This window comes from Nannobrachium achirus (assembly GCF_963921795.1).
Source record: "Nannobrachium achirus genome assembly, chromosome: 19".
In the NCBI taxonomy this organism is placed as follows: Eukaryota; Metazoa; Chordata; class Actinopteri; order Myctophiformes; family Myctophidae; genus Nannobrachium; species Nannobrachium achirus.
In genome coordinates this window covers 41,756,622-41,772,637 of record NC_137826.1, presented here as the reverse complement: position 1 = coordinate 41,772,637, position 16,016 = coordinate 41,756,622, and the positions used below count along the sequence as shown (strand labels likewise).

Sequence of the window (16,016 nt, the reverse complement as noted above, 5' to 3'; positions counted from 1 at the left end):
TGTTATGTCTTGGGTAAACGCATTTGCTGTTAAATTAATAAATGTATCATTATACAATCCTCAGGGGGTCTACAAGCTGGTATAGCAGATTATGCATACCGGTACACACTTTGACTGGCACAACGGAGCATTTTATTTTACGCTTAAATCATGGAGACCCAAATCTGATAACTACTTTATTTTCAAATGAATCTATTAAGTAATGCGATTGGTAAAAAATTAACAAAATAGGTACACAGGGGGGCCTTGCCTTGGTGGGAAGCATTTGACATCCAACAATTATTCAACAATAACGCCAATGAAATGCGTTTATCAATTCAGATCTCTTAAAAACTCTTTTTAATGCCTTTTCCAAACTCGGTACACATTTCATTAGACTGTCTGTTATACAGAGAAGGTTTGGCTGAAAATGTACAAATTTAACAAATTCAAAATGAAAAGGGTCAAAAGAGATGTCCAAGGATAGAGGGCAAACAATAATAATCATAAACTATCATGTTAATATGCAGGTGAGAAGCCAGAGATGTGAAAACAAAATATACAACGATCAATCTGACCAATAAGAATCATATCCAACTGCATTATCCCTGCCAAACGTAACAACGGTTATCGACAGAGCAAATGTACCATCTTATCCATCCATTGATACAGCTCCACACACACCTCTCTAAAAGGTTACCATTTCCAAAAAACGTTTATGGGAGTGGACACCTAAAAAACAACACTAACGAAAAAGCAGTAACGAACATCACAGATAAATGACACTATTACTAATCTATTTCTTCTTTTTCTTCTTCTTCGGGGGCCCTTCGTCGGAGTCACTGCTGCTTCCCGAGTCTGAGCTTGAGGAAGAGGAAGACGAGGAGGAAGAGGAACTGTCGTCGCTGTCGCTGCTGCTGTCGTCCGAGGAGGAGCTGGAGGAGTCGCTGCTGTCAGACGACGAGTCAGAGGACGAGCTGTCGGAGCCGCTGCTACCGCTGCTGGACTCTTTAGACCTGGGAGTGAGGGAGACGGCGGTCATGAAAAATAGTGTTAAAAAAGCCCCTTTTCCACTGACATGGCCCAACACCACACCACTCCACACCCTCCACTTGTGCCATGTTTTCCACTACAAGGACCTGGGTAGAGTGGTGTGAAAGCGGTACTAAACATGGTACTAAAAAGTATCCAATCTAGAGTCGGTCTGAGCTAGGCCAAACAGGGCCAAACACTTCATAATGACTGATCACTCACTGACTTTTCATTTAGACCACCAGGATGTAGTTGTAATACATGATAATCCATTCTATTGTGTTATAAGACCACTATTATAATCTATTATAGTGTATTATAATTATCATAGTAATACATTAATACTTTATAGTGTATTATAATCACAGTTAATAGTAGGGATGTCAAAAATGGACCTTTATCAAAATCGATTATTCTATAGCAATAATCGAATATTATTCGAAAATCGATAATTAATTATTATTTTTTTTTTATAAAAAAAAAAAAAAAAACATTTTTTGTTTTTCTTTTTTTTTTACTGGATTTCAATGCACATTTACATATGTACAACATGGCTCTTCAGGTAATTGGTAGCCTAACTACTACTCTTCATCTTTCTCTTTAGTGTGCCAGTGTACTGTTCACCTAATCTCTCAAGAACAGATTCTGTGATGCTTTACAATACAGAGGACGCTGTTTTCCCTTTTCTTTGATGATGGCCACCAAGTACCAAACAATCAAGCCTGAATCAATCACACCTGTGTCTGAGACAGGGGGGGAGGGGAGTGTGTAGCAGGCAGCTGCCACTCTGCTGTGCTCCTTCACTCTGTCTACAAAGTTTACAGTTGGTGCTGGTGTGAATAATAAATCAATTGCCATTTACTATTATCATTAATACTATTGTTAGCCTATATTCTATATATTGGTTGAAACTAACTAACTAAGCCAAAAAATAGTATTAAAAAAGAAAAAAGAAAAAAAGAAAAAAAAATATTAATATTTTTTCGATTTTCGATTATGAAATATTAAAATCGAATATTGATTAATCGAACGAATATTCGAAAATCGATTATTCGGTGACATCCCTAGTTAATAGGGTCAATTTGTTTCTTACCGATAGGGGTACTTTTGTGTAATGGAAAATTTCGATATATTTTAGTGGTGCGGTGTGTTGTTGCATTGGGGATCGGGTGGGTGTTGTATAGTGTGGTGCTAAAACTGCAGTCGAAAAGGGACTTAAGTGCACTCAGCACTAAGAATAATGTTTACTGTCCCTGAACACTCAGAGGGATATTTGTCTTCACAAGTCTGTTCGAAAACAACAACAAAAACAATGCATAACCATTTAACACAAAATATCACAAAGACAAAACAAAACACAAGGTCCCCACTCCCACTGTACACATAAAACCATCGTATCGACGGGGGCGACGCATCTTTTTTTAGTGCAGGAATGGCTGAGGGGACAAAACTCCTGCTAAAACTAACCTTTTCCCACTTCAGGGTTCTGTATCTTCGCTCCGATGGCATGAGGTGGAAGTAGCGATACAGGGGATGATCAGTGTCATTTGTTATTGAAAGTGCTAAGTGTGTGATAGGCCTTATTGTTCATATCAGCAAGTGTGTGTGTGGGAAGTCAGATGATCTTGGAAGCAATACGGGTAATACTGTAAAGTTTGTTTCTGTTAGGCATGGACAGTATAGTGAAAACACATGTGGAACAGAACAGGTTGAATAATGCTTTTATACAATAGCAGAAAATGAGGGGCAACAGATAATGATCTTTGCTGAAAACGTGTATGGATAGATGTAATGTATTGATCAAACTCATGTCTATTGTCCAAAGTGAGTCCAAGATACATGAAACTGTTAACCTGTTCTACTATGTGGCTTGTTGTCCACGGAGGGAAACTGATAGTTACCTACTCCTCCCGCGAGGGAAATTCGGGTATCGCAGCCCAACCCAGCTGCTTAGCTGAACCCAGTGCAGCCCACAAGGAGCGCGAGGGGGGGAGCAGTGATAGCTGGAGCGGGGAATCGTACCTGCGACCTCTGGGGTCTCCGAAGTCCTAGGTATGGACACTAACCACTCAGCCATCACTGCTCAAAAACTGTGGTGACTCGTCGGATAGCAAAATACACTGACGTGTGAATGGACTCATAATGGCCAGTTACTGTATTGACTCAAGTCTCGACACCATACTGAAATCGGCCCACCCACAAGGCTGTGGGTTGTGAAGTGACTAGTGGGCAGGGTGACTACAAGCATGTTAGTTAGCAGGTCCATACAGCACCACAATGTGGGAGAGGGGCAATCACACGTGTTCAAAGACGCTCACTCTGCCATTACATACTATTACATAAGATACGTATCCTGACATAATGTGACCTTAACATCTGTGAAGTGATACTGTGGCTAATACTGCTTGCCTGTGTGATGCTTTAGGCTAGGGTTGGACAATGTAAGAATTTCCCACAGGTTTCACATCATTGCACACTACACCCAACATCTCATATACACAGTTATTAAAAAAAGATCTCTACATATCACTATGATACAGTCAGATTACACACTGAATTTATTACTTACTTCTTCTTTGATTTCTTCTCACTAATAGCAACTTCTGTACCTGGTCTGCAAACAGACAGAAAAAATGTTTAGTACATTTATTGTTGATCAATAGAGACAAACTGTTTTACAGCACAGTAACACTGGTAAAGTGAAGCCTTCATGGTGGATGTGACTTGGTTATCTGTTATTGTCATTTATCGCCATCTAGAGGAATAAAGAATAACTGCATCCTTCATTTCAAGCAGCTAGATCCAGCAGCAGCATAATGAAAATTGCAGATATCTTAGGGGTGCAAAAGTTAATTGAACGAATGGATTTAACCGATTACAAAAAAAAAAAAAAAAAAAAAAAAAAAACGTTTTGAATACCGTAGCAAAATCTACAACTGAGAATCTACTAATTGCGGCAATCTAAAAAACAATGGTCAGAACAGCCTTTGTAAAAATGCACGCCATTTTGTTGAAACATTATCTAATAAAGTATCATGGTCTCAATATGAAGGACCGCCCTAAAGGCATTGCATTGGTTCTGTCTGCAATGCAGTTATTTTTAACATTCTTTAATTATTTCCACCAGTTTCATCCCATTCATTGAGTGAAGCGAGATTTCACCTAATGTATCAATAGGCGGAGATCTAAGAAAACTTACCCAGTCAGATTGTTCTGTTTATTCTCATTTTCCTTGAGTTTCTTTTTCATTTCAGTTGTTCTTGTCGGTCTGTGAAGATATTTCCTCTTTCCTGTGCACTCGTAGGTCCAGTGACCGAATTCCAAACACTTCTGGCACCTCACATTTTGCTTGTTGGCCTCTCTGTAAGCAGTAAGCACATACAAAAGTAATTTCATGTAACCTTTATCAGTAATAAAATACTTTACGTTAACAAACATGGCTGCCGGAAGATTTTCATTTAAGTAGACCTCTCTACCCCTCACACCAGCTTAGAACGTTTTGGGGACAGAGTACAGTATGCGTATGGCAACCCCACTCCTCTGGAATACTCGTCTCATGACAAACATTCACCATCTGCCCTAGCCGCAAATTGCAACCCTAGATTTTTGTAGAATCTAGAGTTGAAACACCAACCAACAGAAAAGTGCTATCTGATTGCATTAAACAATGTTTAAATTATGCTGTATGGAAAGCTTGAAATATCCTAATTTTATCTGCTAAGTGTTTGTTTCATAAAAATACACCGTAAACATGTTAGCTACTTTCTGTTAATAAATTCTGTGCGGGTGTTGGAGTTGGCTTGTTTTTGATAAAAACGTCCCGCTGCATCCTGCATTATGTGCAATTTAGAAATAGGTGGTACACAGGAGTGACATCCAACGAGCGCTTCCGGACATAGAAAAAGAATGACGTGCACAGAATTTATTGACAGAAAATGTAGTTCATTACATGTCTACAGAGGATTTTTATGAAACAAACACTTTGCAGATAGAAAGAGGATAATTAAAGCTTTCTGTACAGCTGCAATGTCGGTGGGTTTAATGTTGTTTAATGCAATCGGATAGGACTTTTCTGTTTAGATGTTTGGGCTGTCAATGGTTGGTGTTGCAACTCTAGATTCAACATATTAAAACATAACATAACCTAGAGTTACATCTGCCTCAAATCTGAACTCATAAAATCACCCCAGAAAAAAACATCAACCAACTTCCAGGGTCTTGGCCTGACAGTTTTGCTTTTGTTTGTCCTTTTCGGTTTCTTCTCGGTCTCTGTGTAAAACATCCTGGGGTTATCTTTGTGATGTCGCTACATTCGAATTATTATAATGGAAAGGCATGGCTGGGTACTTCCAAATGAAGTACTTGATTGATACCTATATTGCGATTATTGCCCTGTAAACAAATGTTCTATTCATAGATCATTCTAATCATTTGGACTGAGTGGCATCTGGCTAGGTTAGATTCTTCTTTATCTTATTACATTTTTCTTATTTCTCTGGTGGATTCTACAGAAATTCGTTTCAGCCAGTGTGCCAATGCTGATTTTGTGTGTGGACTATTAGTTGGAGGCCAGACTTTGCCATATCAAAGGCCCGGGCCTTTGTACAACTAGAAATCGACTACAACTAAGAAATTGTATATAAAAAGTGGTTTTCATATCAAGGTCCATTATTTATTCGGCATTTGAGCCACAGACCACCATTTGAGTAAAGATCTATAAGGGTCCATTTGGTTAACAACTCTCCACAATTTAGCTGGGGACCACCTGGTACCCCCTCAAGGACCACTGGTGGTCCCCGGACCACTGGTGGTCCCCGGACCACTGGTTGAAAACCACTGGAATATATGATCAAACTCACAAAATATATTAACAATAAAGTGCTGATTGAATAGAGGCAAACGCGAAGCCATCAAGCCATCGACGCTGCTGATAGTTCGTACAAAAATAACATATCAACGTAGTTTTCATTTCATCATCACTGAACACTGGATTCATACATTAACATTGTACCGTCACCGCAAGGCTATTCAAACGGACACTTTATAGTAAATAAACTAGACTTACGCCTGCCTCCGAGCTATGATTCTGTGCATGGGAGTCGCCATGTTGCGCTTTACTTTGTCTTCTTTGTTATTGTCTAAGTAGTAAGCTTCCGGCATTTAGTTAATCGAATCGCATTATCGCCCTCCGTTGGTAAGGATGCCAAATTGCTTGCAACCACTTTTTGTTGGTTCATATTTGACAGCCCACAACTTGATATGTTTGTTGTCTTTTATGAATATGTTATTGAATTCATAACATTGGCCTACATGCTGTTAGTTTACACGTCGATGCGTGTGTAACAAATATAAAGCCCAAAGGACCAATCATGCCACAAATGGTTTAATTGATTGATTGAAGAATTTTAGAAGTTTAACATGCATAGGAAAAAGTACAGTTTCATGACAAGTACAAATCACTGGTACAAGCTCAACTAAAAGGAGATCCTAGTAAGCTTTTCAGCTTATTTACACATGCAGGAACCACTTTATGTATCTCATAACACTAGAAGACAGGCGGAACTTTGCATTGGCTATCATCAATAACAAAAGGGGGAAAAGCGCATAAAGAAGAAAAGAAAAGACATTTTAAATGAAGTGGTCCATTTTGTACGCGTGATTCCTAAACCCACCAGGCTTGAGTTAAGACCCGCCTCTTCCAGGAGTGGCTGAATTCGCTGAAATCCCTGCCTGACACACGACACGGAGGGTGGATAAAGTCAGAGGCATGAAGACTTGTACTTGCACAATGCACAACTATTAATTTCTCACTACAGTGCTCAAAATAAACTGTGCTAAAAAAAACTTGAAACTGACTTAATTGTATTGTGCTTAATAAAGGGAAAACTGTGTAACTTTGCTAAAGAGAAAAACGTACTGAGAAAGCTATTAATTTGTCACTACTGTGCTCAAAATAAAAACTCTTACTGATTATCAGTTACATTGTTATGGTTTGGATATGGCTTTGTGCCTATTATGCTGCGTGTATTATTGTAATGGATCAGTAGGTAGTAGGTACTTTGCACTTGAGCGAGCAGCACTAACGTTCATGGGCACTTTCATACTTAAGATTATCGAGAGGAGGCGGGTCTTAACTCAATCCTGGTGGGTTTAGGAATCACGCATTTTGTACGCCATGTGTTTCAGGGGACGAGACAGCTAGGTGTCGCTGTCGAAACGTAGTGAGAATGCAACGGTGCCTGGATCCTTTACTGCGCATGTGTGAAACACGTTGACCCGGAAGTAATCGCGTGTTGTGATCTCGGTGAAAAACAAACATCTCTTGAATAAGCTCTTGAAGGAGGTAAACACTTGTCAAATGGAGTCTGTACGGCTGAAGATAAATGAACACATGACGTCGGTGGGAGAGGAGATATTGTGTGTTTTGGACAAACAGCAGTGTGGCGCTGATGTTTGTTGTGTGAAGCTTGTCCGTGTGTTTGTGTTGCAGCGCCTGAGTGCGGCTGCAGAGTTCCTGTGCAACCTTTTCCAGAGAGAGATAGACACACAAGAAACACTGCTGGAGAAAAAAAACAAACATCTGGACATCGATCTACACACTGCAGATCAGTGTTTTCAGTCCAGTCTGCAGATGATCAGTTCTCCAGCCAGGACTGTTTCTATTAAACAGGAAACTACAGCCAGGACTGTTTCTATTAAACAGGAAACTGAAGGCCACCTGGATCTCAAACCTGTCCATGTCCCAGTTGTTGCAAAGGAAGAGATCCAGAAAATGGTGCAGGACATATTGCTGCAACAGCAGCAGCTGCAGCAGCAACCACGGGCACAAACAAAGAAATGTCTCTCCTGTGGGCAGCCTAAATCCCGGTACTCAGCTGGAGATGGATCCTCGATTCATTTCTTCTATCAAAAACCGTCAGTGCGATATTTTTACTGCTCCACTAAGGTGTTCAAAGCTTACTCTGCAGAGGGTTTGACAAATCCCAAAATGTCATTTGAGGAGTTTGCACTGACTGAGTTCTTTCAACGTGAACTGGACTCAACAAAACAGAGAGTGGAGTCCAAAGCCCAGAAAAAAGGAAACTCCCGGACACTCAACCTAGGGGACGACTTTGTCGTTTCTGCCACCAGGGGCTCAAGCAGGGCCCAAACAGTCCGCATCTCCATACTGGGTTTCCAGGAGTGTCTGGGAAGTACGTTTACTGTCCATCAAAAGTGCTTTCGTTGTACAAAGACAAAGGCATGGCAAAGGAGATGTCATGGAAGAAATTCAAACAATCCTCCTTCTATGACATGGAGAAGGATAGGTGGACAGCAGAGAGGAAGAAATGAGAGATAGGACATTTCTGTTTGGATGTTTGGGCTGTCAATGGTTAATTGGTGTTGCAACTCTAGATTCAACATTCAAGGTCCATTATTATTTTTTTGATTCATAAAATCACCCAAGAAAAAAAGAAAATCTTTGTAAATAGGCTACCTTTTTATTTTTGCATTGTTGTTTTTGTTTACACCTGTTTTTCTGAAGATATCTAGCCTACTGCATTCAATGTTATAAGAGATACAAAAAGGTTTCCTGTGTAAATAAGTCGAATCTCTTTTTAGTTGACAAACTGTACCTTTTTTTTATGCAATCTTCTAATAAATACTTAAATCAATCAATCAAATTTTATCATGTATTTTTTTCTTCATTTTTTCATAAAAAAATCATTTGAAATGTACTTTTTCTTTAATAAATACATTAGAATTCTTACTCGAGTCGTGACCCGTAAAAATTGTTCTCTGGCTGAGAAATGACTCCCTGTTTGGGAAACAGTGCTTTATAATAACTTATGACAGACAAATATACGCAGCAGTACTATGCAAAAATAAAGTAAACAGTAAAATGAATAAAAGATGGAGACAGATTAGGCTATTTTGTTTATATGGTAACCCCGGGAGAGCACTTTAAATTTAGCCGATCGATTCCCCCCCAACACACAGTAATACAGCCATCCAATGAGTCAACGAGCATGTTCCACATGCTTGTGGAAAGCTCCAGAGTCATCTAGAACTCGGGAGGCAAATCTCGCGACGCTGCGCGCTGGCGTCATCGGCAAATAGCCGATCTGCAAGCCCACGCCGCGTCGCCCCCGCTACTCGGCGTGAGCTTGCAGATCGGCTATTTGCCGAAGAATAAAACCTCGAGGAAAAAAAGAGAACGAGAAGATAGAAGCACCTCATAGTGTCACTGCTGGTTGCTTTATATCAAAGCCACCACACACACCCAGCCGGTGTCACCACACCATCTACCACTACTACTGTGGACTATGAACACAGTACAGGACCGTTGAGACTGACTGACCGCTCAACCCAACCATCCGTTACTGTATCATCTGTTGATAGTTTTAGATAGAGAAGAAAGAAGATGTCAGTGGTGGGCTTTGACTTGGGCTTCCAGAGCTGCTATGTAGCCGTAGCCCGATCCGGAGGCATTGAGACCGTGGCCAACGAGTACAGCGACCGATGCACCCCGTGAGTACCGTACAAAGATTACTGCTTTGATTTGTATGATCCGTTCATTCATTTTTTCCCCATTATATCTCATCCTCTCAGACTCTCACACAAGTGCATGAGGTGCTAAAGCTAACGGTTAGCCCCCCTCCCCCTGTTTGTGTGTTTGTGTGACAGCCGTTAATACACGTGAGTCCAGTTTTTATAGTGACCATGCAGGGCAGATAATATTAATTAATCTTTACATTATAATGTTAAATCTACAGTTTTATTGTCTATGATCTGTAGAAACGCTGGGTTTTAAATGCGATCCAACCATGTCCTCGTGTGTTCTCAGAATAACGGAGAAAACGTACAGAACAGAACTAGAAGAAAGGGTTCCATAGAAGGCTAAGTAGCTAAGCGCGTTAACTGCATTAGTGAGCCGTCAAAGATCGTCCCGAGCGGGCGGTGTGTCCGTCAGGCCGTGTTTACAACATCGCACCGGCACGGCCCGCACTGCAAAACGAGCGTTATGGTATATGACGGCGTGGTGACGTGTTGGCCAATCACCTCTTTGGAATATTCTAGCAATTTCTCTTTCTCGAAAAGAAGTCAGTCTAAAAATATTGATGTGTGGAGATTATTTTTATCCCTGACCCCTCATGTCTAGTTATTACATAATAAGAATAATTACATAATATGTAATAATTAGCATACAAATACACAGATTATCTGTGTATTTGTATGCTAATTATTATATAGCCTATTATATAAGTACTAACTATATTATTACACACAATCTGTTTATTTATATAGCATATTAATGTGCATTGTGTACAGACTAGCCTACATGTCAAAGTGCTTCAGAAGAAGACAGAACAGAAAAGCTTTTAAAAACGATCACTTACATTTGAGAACTTAATGTCTCCACTCTCCTCACAAGAACCTTGTGATGAATAGCTGTTTGCCACATTTTAATGCCCCTGTTTTGTTTGTACATCTATAACTATAAGACTCATCTAGCCGTTTCAGTGTATTGAATAAAATAAAAACAAAAGACATCAGACTATTGATTTTTCCTCTCAAGAGTAGGCGAGTTTGAATTTGTCTCCATCTTTCATGCGTGAGCTGGGCATGTCTGTTAATAGGCTGTGTAAGAAACAGGATGTTCAAGTTCTTTCTTCATCCCCTTTCTTGCAATGATTCCATCCTCATTCACCTGTCATTAGGGGTGGATATCAGGGTTTGATCAATGGAGAATACTCCTATAATTCTTTTTAGCCACGAACTTGATATGTTGATACTTCATGGCTTCCACGATTATTGAACATTGAATTATGAACATTATGAATAGAAATTACATCTGTGCTTGGCTTTTAGGCTTGGTAAACAAAAGTTGCACAGCGTAGATATGACAAATAACATACAGATTTAATCACTTTTTATATGTAAAAAAAAACATTAATAGTGGGAATAGCTGATATACATAGCTCACGACATGTTGCACTGCGACACGCTGTGAGCTTAACATGTCTTCTATTTCCACTATTTTTGGAAATGTATGAACATTTTTCAACATGGAAATGATAATGACGATTATGAAAAAAAGATTGTGATCATCTTAAATAATAGCGATTAGGTGATTAATTATGTAATAATTGTGTAAAAGGTCTACTTATGGATACTCCTCTCTATATTTTGGTGAGAATGTTTGATGGAAAATAGAAGTATAAACTTGCTGAAGTGGCTTTTTAAATATACCTCAACGTCAGGAAAAGCTGCATGGGAAGGAAGACATTTTTATAGCAGTAATGTTTTTTTAGAACAAAGCTGATGCACACCTCAAAGATTGGTGACAGGTGCGGAGGACAAAAGGTGCATATGGTATATTCAGAAGGGGATCTCTGATAAACATCAAAGAAAAGGCCTGCACACTGTCTGGAACTTGCAAAAAATCTCTATATTTCGACGTTTCGTTCATTTTAGACCTTCATAATAATCAGTATAATCAGTATAGCAGTCATGTGGAATGGGTTATCTACAAACCACGCTGTTCCTCCCAGTTCAGCGCCCCACTGAACAAAACCCCGACCAACCTGTAGGAGTCGCGCCTAGTGCAGCAACAGAGGTGTTCGGCTTCCCTCCCACAAATGCAGCCAATTAAGTCTGACAGGACGCCTGGCCGAGGTTGAGGATTCAAACCCCACGTCCCTGCTATGGTGGCTGGTGGGCAACAAACTTTACCTCTGCAGCAGCACCCGAGCGGCCCTTCCCTCCGATTATTAATAGCAGAAATGCTAACAAAAACAGCTCATCATAGATTGAATATTGCTTGCCTCTGTTTTGTTTTTTCTGGTCGTAGATGTTGACCAGCAACTGTTGCCACTGTCCTTACAGACTGACTGCATTGAACTCTCTTTGACTTAACCAACTGCGCAAATGTTTACAGCGCGGCTGTAGCTCTTGACATCTGTGTTTGGCAGGGACGACGATGATGACAGCAGTGTTTATATCACAGCGCTATGCAGCAGAGCCATAGGTGGAGCAATTCAAACACTTGCTCACAACACAACAACATCTTATAAACAGTAATCCACAGTAATACTGAATTATAGGTCTATTGATTGCAGTATTGATTGAGTCTAGTAATGTTTGCAGACAGTGCGACAAACCTTTTTTTGATACTTAGTCAAAACATTACTTTATACGTTTTTGTTTGAGATGAACATCTGGTTAGACCCACCATTATTTAGCAGTAGAGGTTTTCTGCTGGCAAATAAATATAGAATAAGCACAGATTGTTTTCACTTGAAATGCTTGTATCCACTGTTGAAGCAACAAGAGTTGCAACTCATTTTAGCACTTGACTGAGAACTGCCTGCTACCGGCATGTCATGTCAGCTGTGTGTAGCGGTATTTTAAGCTTATAGAAGGGAAAATGCAAAAGAACAGAATCCAATATGCAATGTGAGTGTTCTATGGGCTGCCATGACTTATTAACAGCTTATAGATTAAGATGAAATGCTACAGTATTTGATTGGTATGTCGTAGTAGCATATACTCAAGGTTGTGGTCCCGGTATCAAGCCATCCCAAATAACAGACCAAGGCACACTCACACCTTCAGTATAAATGCCGTTGTCAGGGGATCATATTGGATTCTGTTAATTATTTATTGTGTTTTTCGCCATTATAGGACTAATGAGATACAGGGAGTCATGATACAGTACATCGGCACGTCCTTACTTTTGCAGTGTACACAAGGTTGTCCTCTGAAATGAAGTTGTGGATCTGTTTTGGAAAAGATTATTTACCACAGTTATTAGTCTGTATTAGACATGACTCCTGTCCTAAAGAGTTATTTGGTAAGAAAAGCGGTTCAGAAATAGGTGATGTATTTCATAACAAGGTTTACTGGCATGCTATTAATGGCTTTGCAAGAGAAAGTGAAGCCTTATTTCAGAGGAGGTGCGATCAGAGTAGTTTTAGCCTATGAATGTGTCTTACACAGCACCGGGCAGAAAAGTAACAGGATTACAATACAAATGTATCATTAATGAAGACATTAGAGTACAATGTTGTTGTTTTTTTTTTTTTTTTTACAACAACTGTTCATCTTTTAGATTGTAATTAGAGATGAAAAGATGAGTGTTCAAATGTTTTCATTTCCTGCTTTCTATCGTTTTAGCGATTTTAACAATTTTGATTTCAGTGGGTGGGGGCAGCATACAAGTGGCTAAATATGTCTTTTTAAATACAATAAGCCCATTCCCAAGATGCACCGTAATCCTTCATGGGCTAAAATCTCTAAAATGATAGAAAATGATAGTAAATGAAAACATTTTAACACTCATCTTTTCTTTTCTCTAATTACAATCTAAACCCGTTGCTGTAAAAAAAACAAAGTTGTCCTTTAAAGGGTTTACCCATTGAATGACCACCATATGAAGTAATGCTATGCTAAACCTAAGGCAAGTGATAACTATTAACCACTTAAGCCCTATATACTTCATACGATAAGTAGCCGATCTACAAGTTCACAGCGTGTCACGATGTGACACAAATAGACGTTTTGAAAAGGTTCACCTATACTTACATGCCCGAAATAGGTATGGCCGGACCGCCGGGTTAAAGATGCAGCTGAATATTTTGTTTTTGTGTCTTCCAGGTGCTTTGTGTCATTTGGACCGCGGAATAGGACAATAGGAGCGGCTGCAAAAAGCCAGGTAGGGTCACTAAAACTACCCTCTCTGCCTCTATTCCAGGGTTTCTCAAAGTGGGTGCCTTGGCATCCCTTGTTGGGATGCAAGTCCAGGGGTGCCTCAGAATACTTTGAAATGCAACAATATCACTTTAGTTTAATCACATACACTTAGTAAAACGGACACGAGTTGCACTGTACTTGGTGTGATCCTTTTCGGCCTAAAGTCTCCCAAGGCTCTTCACCAAAAATAGCAGATCTACACGATCTACTTGACGTGTTGTGAGCTTGTAGATCCGGCAATTTTTGGTGAATGTCCCCCCCCAGAATAGGGATGTTGGGGTTTTAAGTGGTCAAACTTTTAAGTATAAAAGTATAACGTCAAGTATATTCTCTCGTGTTTTCCTCCTTACATACTGTATATTAGGGGGAAAGATTCACATATTTGACATAGATGTAAGGTACTGTAAAGTAACAATGTAATTCAGGGGTGCCTTGGATGAAAAATGTTATTTACAGGGGTACCCTGAGCCAAAAATGTGAACCACTGCTCTATTCATCTCACTTCTATCGTTGCTATGAATGTTTACTTTTCAAAAACAGAAACATATTGCAGTGTCATTATGCTGCTGTTACTTTCCACTGTTCTGCTCTAATCCATGCTCTCTCTCTCTCTCTCTCTCTCTCTCTCTCTCTCTCTCTCTCTCTCTCTCTCTCTCTCTCTCTCTCTGTGTTGTCTCCTATCCGTTGCTGCTCCTGGCCAGGTGGTGACCAATTGTAAGAACACTGTTCAGGGTTTCAAGCGCCTCCATGGCAGGGGATTCTCGGACCCCTACGTCCAGTCGGCCAAGTCCACCCTCATGTACGACCTGGCACAGATGCCCTGCGGCGCAACTGGCATCAAAGTAAGATCGATGACTACTACAGTGTTTTGTTTTGGTTTTTTTCAAAGGAATGTCTGCACCGTCATGTAGTGGAACGAGGTTATCAGGAATCTGCAACGTCATGTGTTTTCCAGTTACTTGAAATTCATGACAAACATGATATATTAGTCAGATATTAGTAACTTAAACCCTACAGTATATACTGTACTTAGTTGACCAGGGTCCCCCGGTTGGTCCCCTCCTCATTTCCCTCTACACAAAAATCTTTGCCGAAATGATGTACGACTAGTGCATTGTGGCGTGTTGTAAGAACAGAATGTTTTGCCTATGTTTGCCGATGTTCGCCTTTTATGACATGCTAATGCAGTAATGCTAGTGTTCATGTGGTTGTTATTATGTGGTTTGACTTGATAATGTTCATGAATGTTCTAAATTCTAAGCGTTGCATCCATTTTGTTTTCCATCCTTCATGCTGCTATTGTCACATTAGATAAATAAATACAATAGGGGGTGCTGGGGGCGTGTTCTCTCCTCCACGTCATCAGTACCCATTCCCAAGTGGTGTTGGCGAAAGGGCCTTTCTGTGTGGAGTTTGCATGTTCTCCCCCTGTCACCTAGGGTGAAAATGTAAAAATACCCTCACAAAACATGCAGTAATCCTGGTCTCTATACTGCCCTCCCCCTGGCCAGCCGGGGCGCCTGATAGAGGGGAAAGGAACTGGTTGGAATAACGTGTTCCTTCCACCCGCTACGTCCTACCAGGGAAACTCCCCCGTGTCAGGTGAAAAGAAGCAGGTTGGACTGGTCATGCGTAGAAGGAAGCATGAGGTCAGTCCGTTGCTCTCCCCAGGTTGGCCCCAGGATTACATTAGATAATTGGCACTGGGTGAAAAATGGGTTGCAAAATCGTGGGATAAGAACTATATAAGAAAAAGATAGATAAATAGATAAATACTAAATAGATAGATTTGTATTGATCCCACGGTCAAAATTCTGTTGCCAGAGGCGGCACACAGAAGTTAAAGTACATAATACATAAGATTAGATAAGTACTGAATTAGCAATGGTGTGTATCCGCCAGTCATCTGCTACGACGGGCAGATGACTGAAGAGCGTAATTGATCGACTTTGTTTTTCCCACTCTTCTACACAAGGTGATGTACATGGAGGAGGAGAAGGTCTTCAGCATCGAGCAGGTCAGCGCCATGCTGCTGACCAAGCTGAAGGAGACTGCTGAGAGTGCACTGAAGAAACCTGTGGCCGACTGCGTTATCTCCGTAAGCGATTTCTAACAGACGCCCACCACCAAGCTGCCTCATCCATCTCAGTCCTGCTTGAGACTCAGGGGGCCCTTTGGGTGTCGAAAAAGAGTCTTTAAATTTAGAAAGGATTGATACATTTTAAGGACCCTAGTAATGGCATAGTGCAAATTTAGTCTGACTCCAATCC

General features: G+C 40.4%; 2 protein-coding genes across 2 annotated transcripts in view; one reads left to right on the top strand and one right to left on the bottom strand.

Moving 5' to 3' along the window:
* Positions 1–392: 392 nt before the first annotated feature.
* zcchc10 (zinc finger, CCHC domain containing 10) lies at positions 393–6,117 on the bottom strand (the record flags this gene model as incomplete). Its single annotated transcript, XM_080748949.1, has 4 exons — positions 393–995; positions 3,581–3,625; positions 4,211–4,372; positions 6,077–6,117. 4 exons carry the CDS (start codon positions 6,115–6,117, stop codon positions 776–778), a joined length of 468 nt encoding a protein of 155 aa, XP_080605075.1. The 3' UTR covers positions 393–775.
* Positions 6,118–9,273: 3,156 nt separating this feature from the next.
* hspa4a (heat shock protein 4a) overlaps positions 9,274–16,016 on the top strand; it is a 460,486-nt gene continuing 453,743 nt past the window's right edge. The window contains exons 1-4 of the mRNA XM_080749148.1: positions 9,274–9,522; positions 13,651–13,708; positions 14,448–14,588; positions 15,722–15,844. Of these exons, the coding sequence (XP_080605274.1) occupies positions 9,416–9,522; positions 13,651–13,708; positions 14,448–14,588; positions 15,722–15,844 (429 nt within the window). The 5' untranslated portion in view covers positions 9,274–9,415. The remainder of the gene's footprint in view (positions 9,523–13,650; positions 13,709–14,447; positions 14,589–15,721; positions 15,845–16,016) is intronic.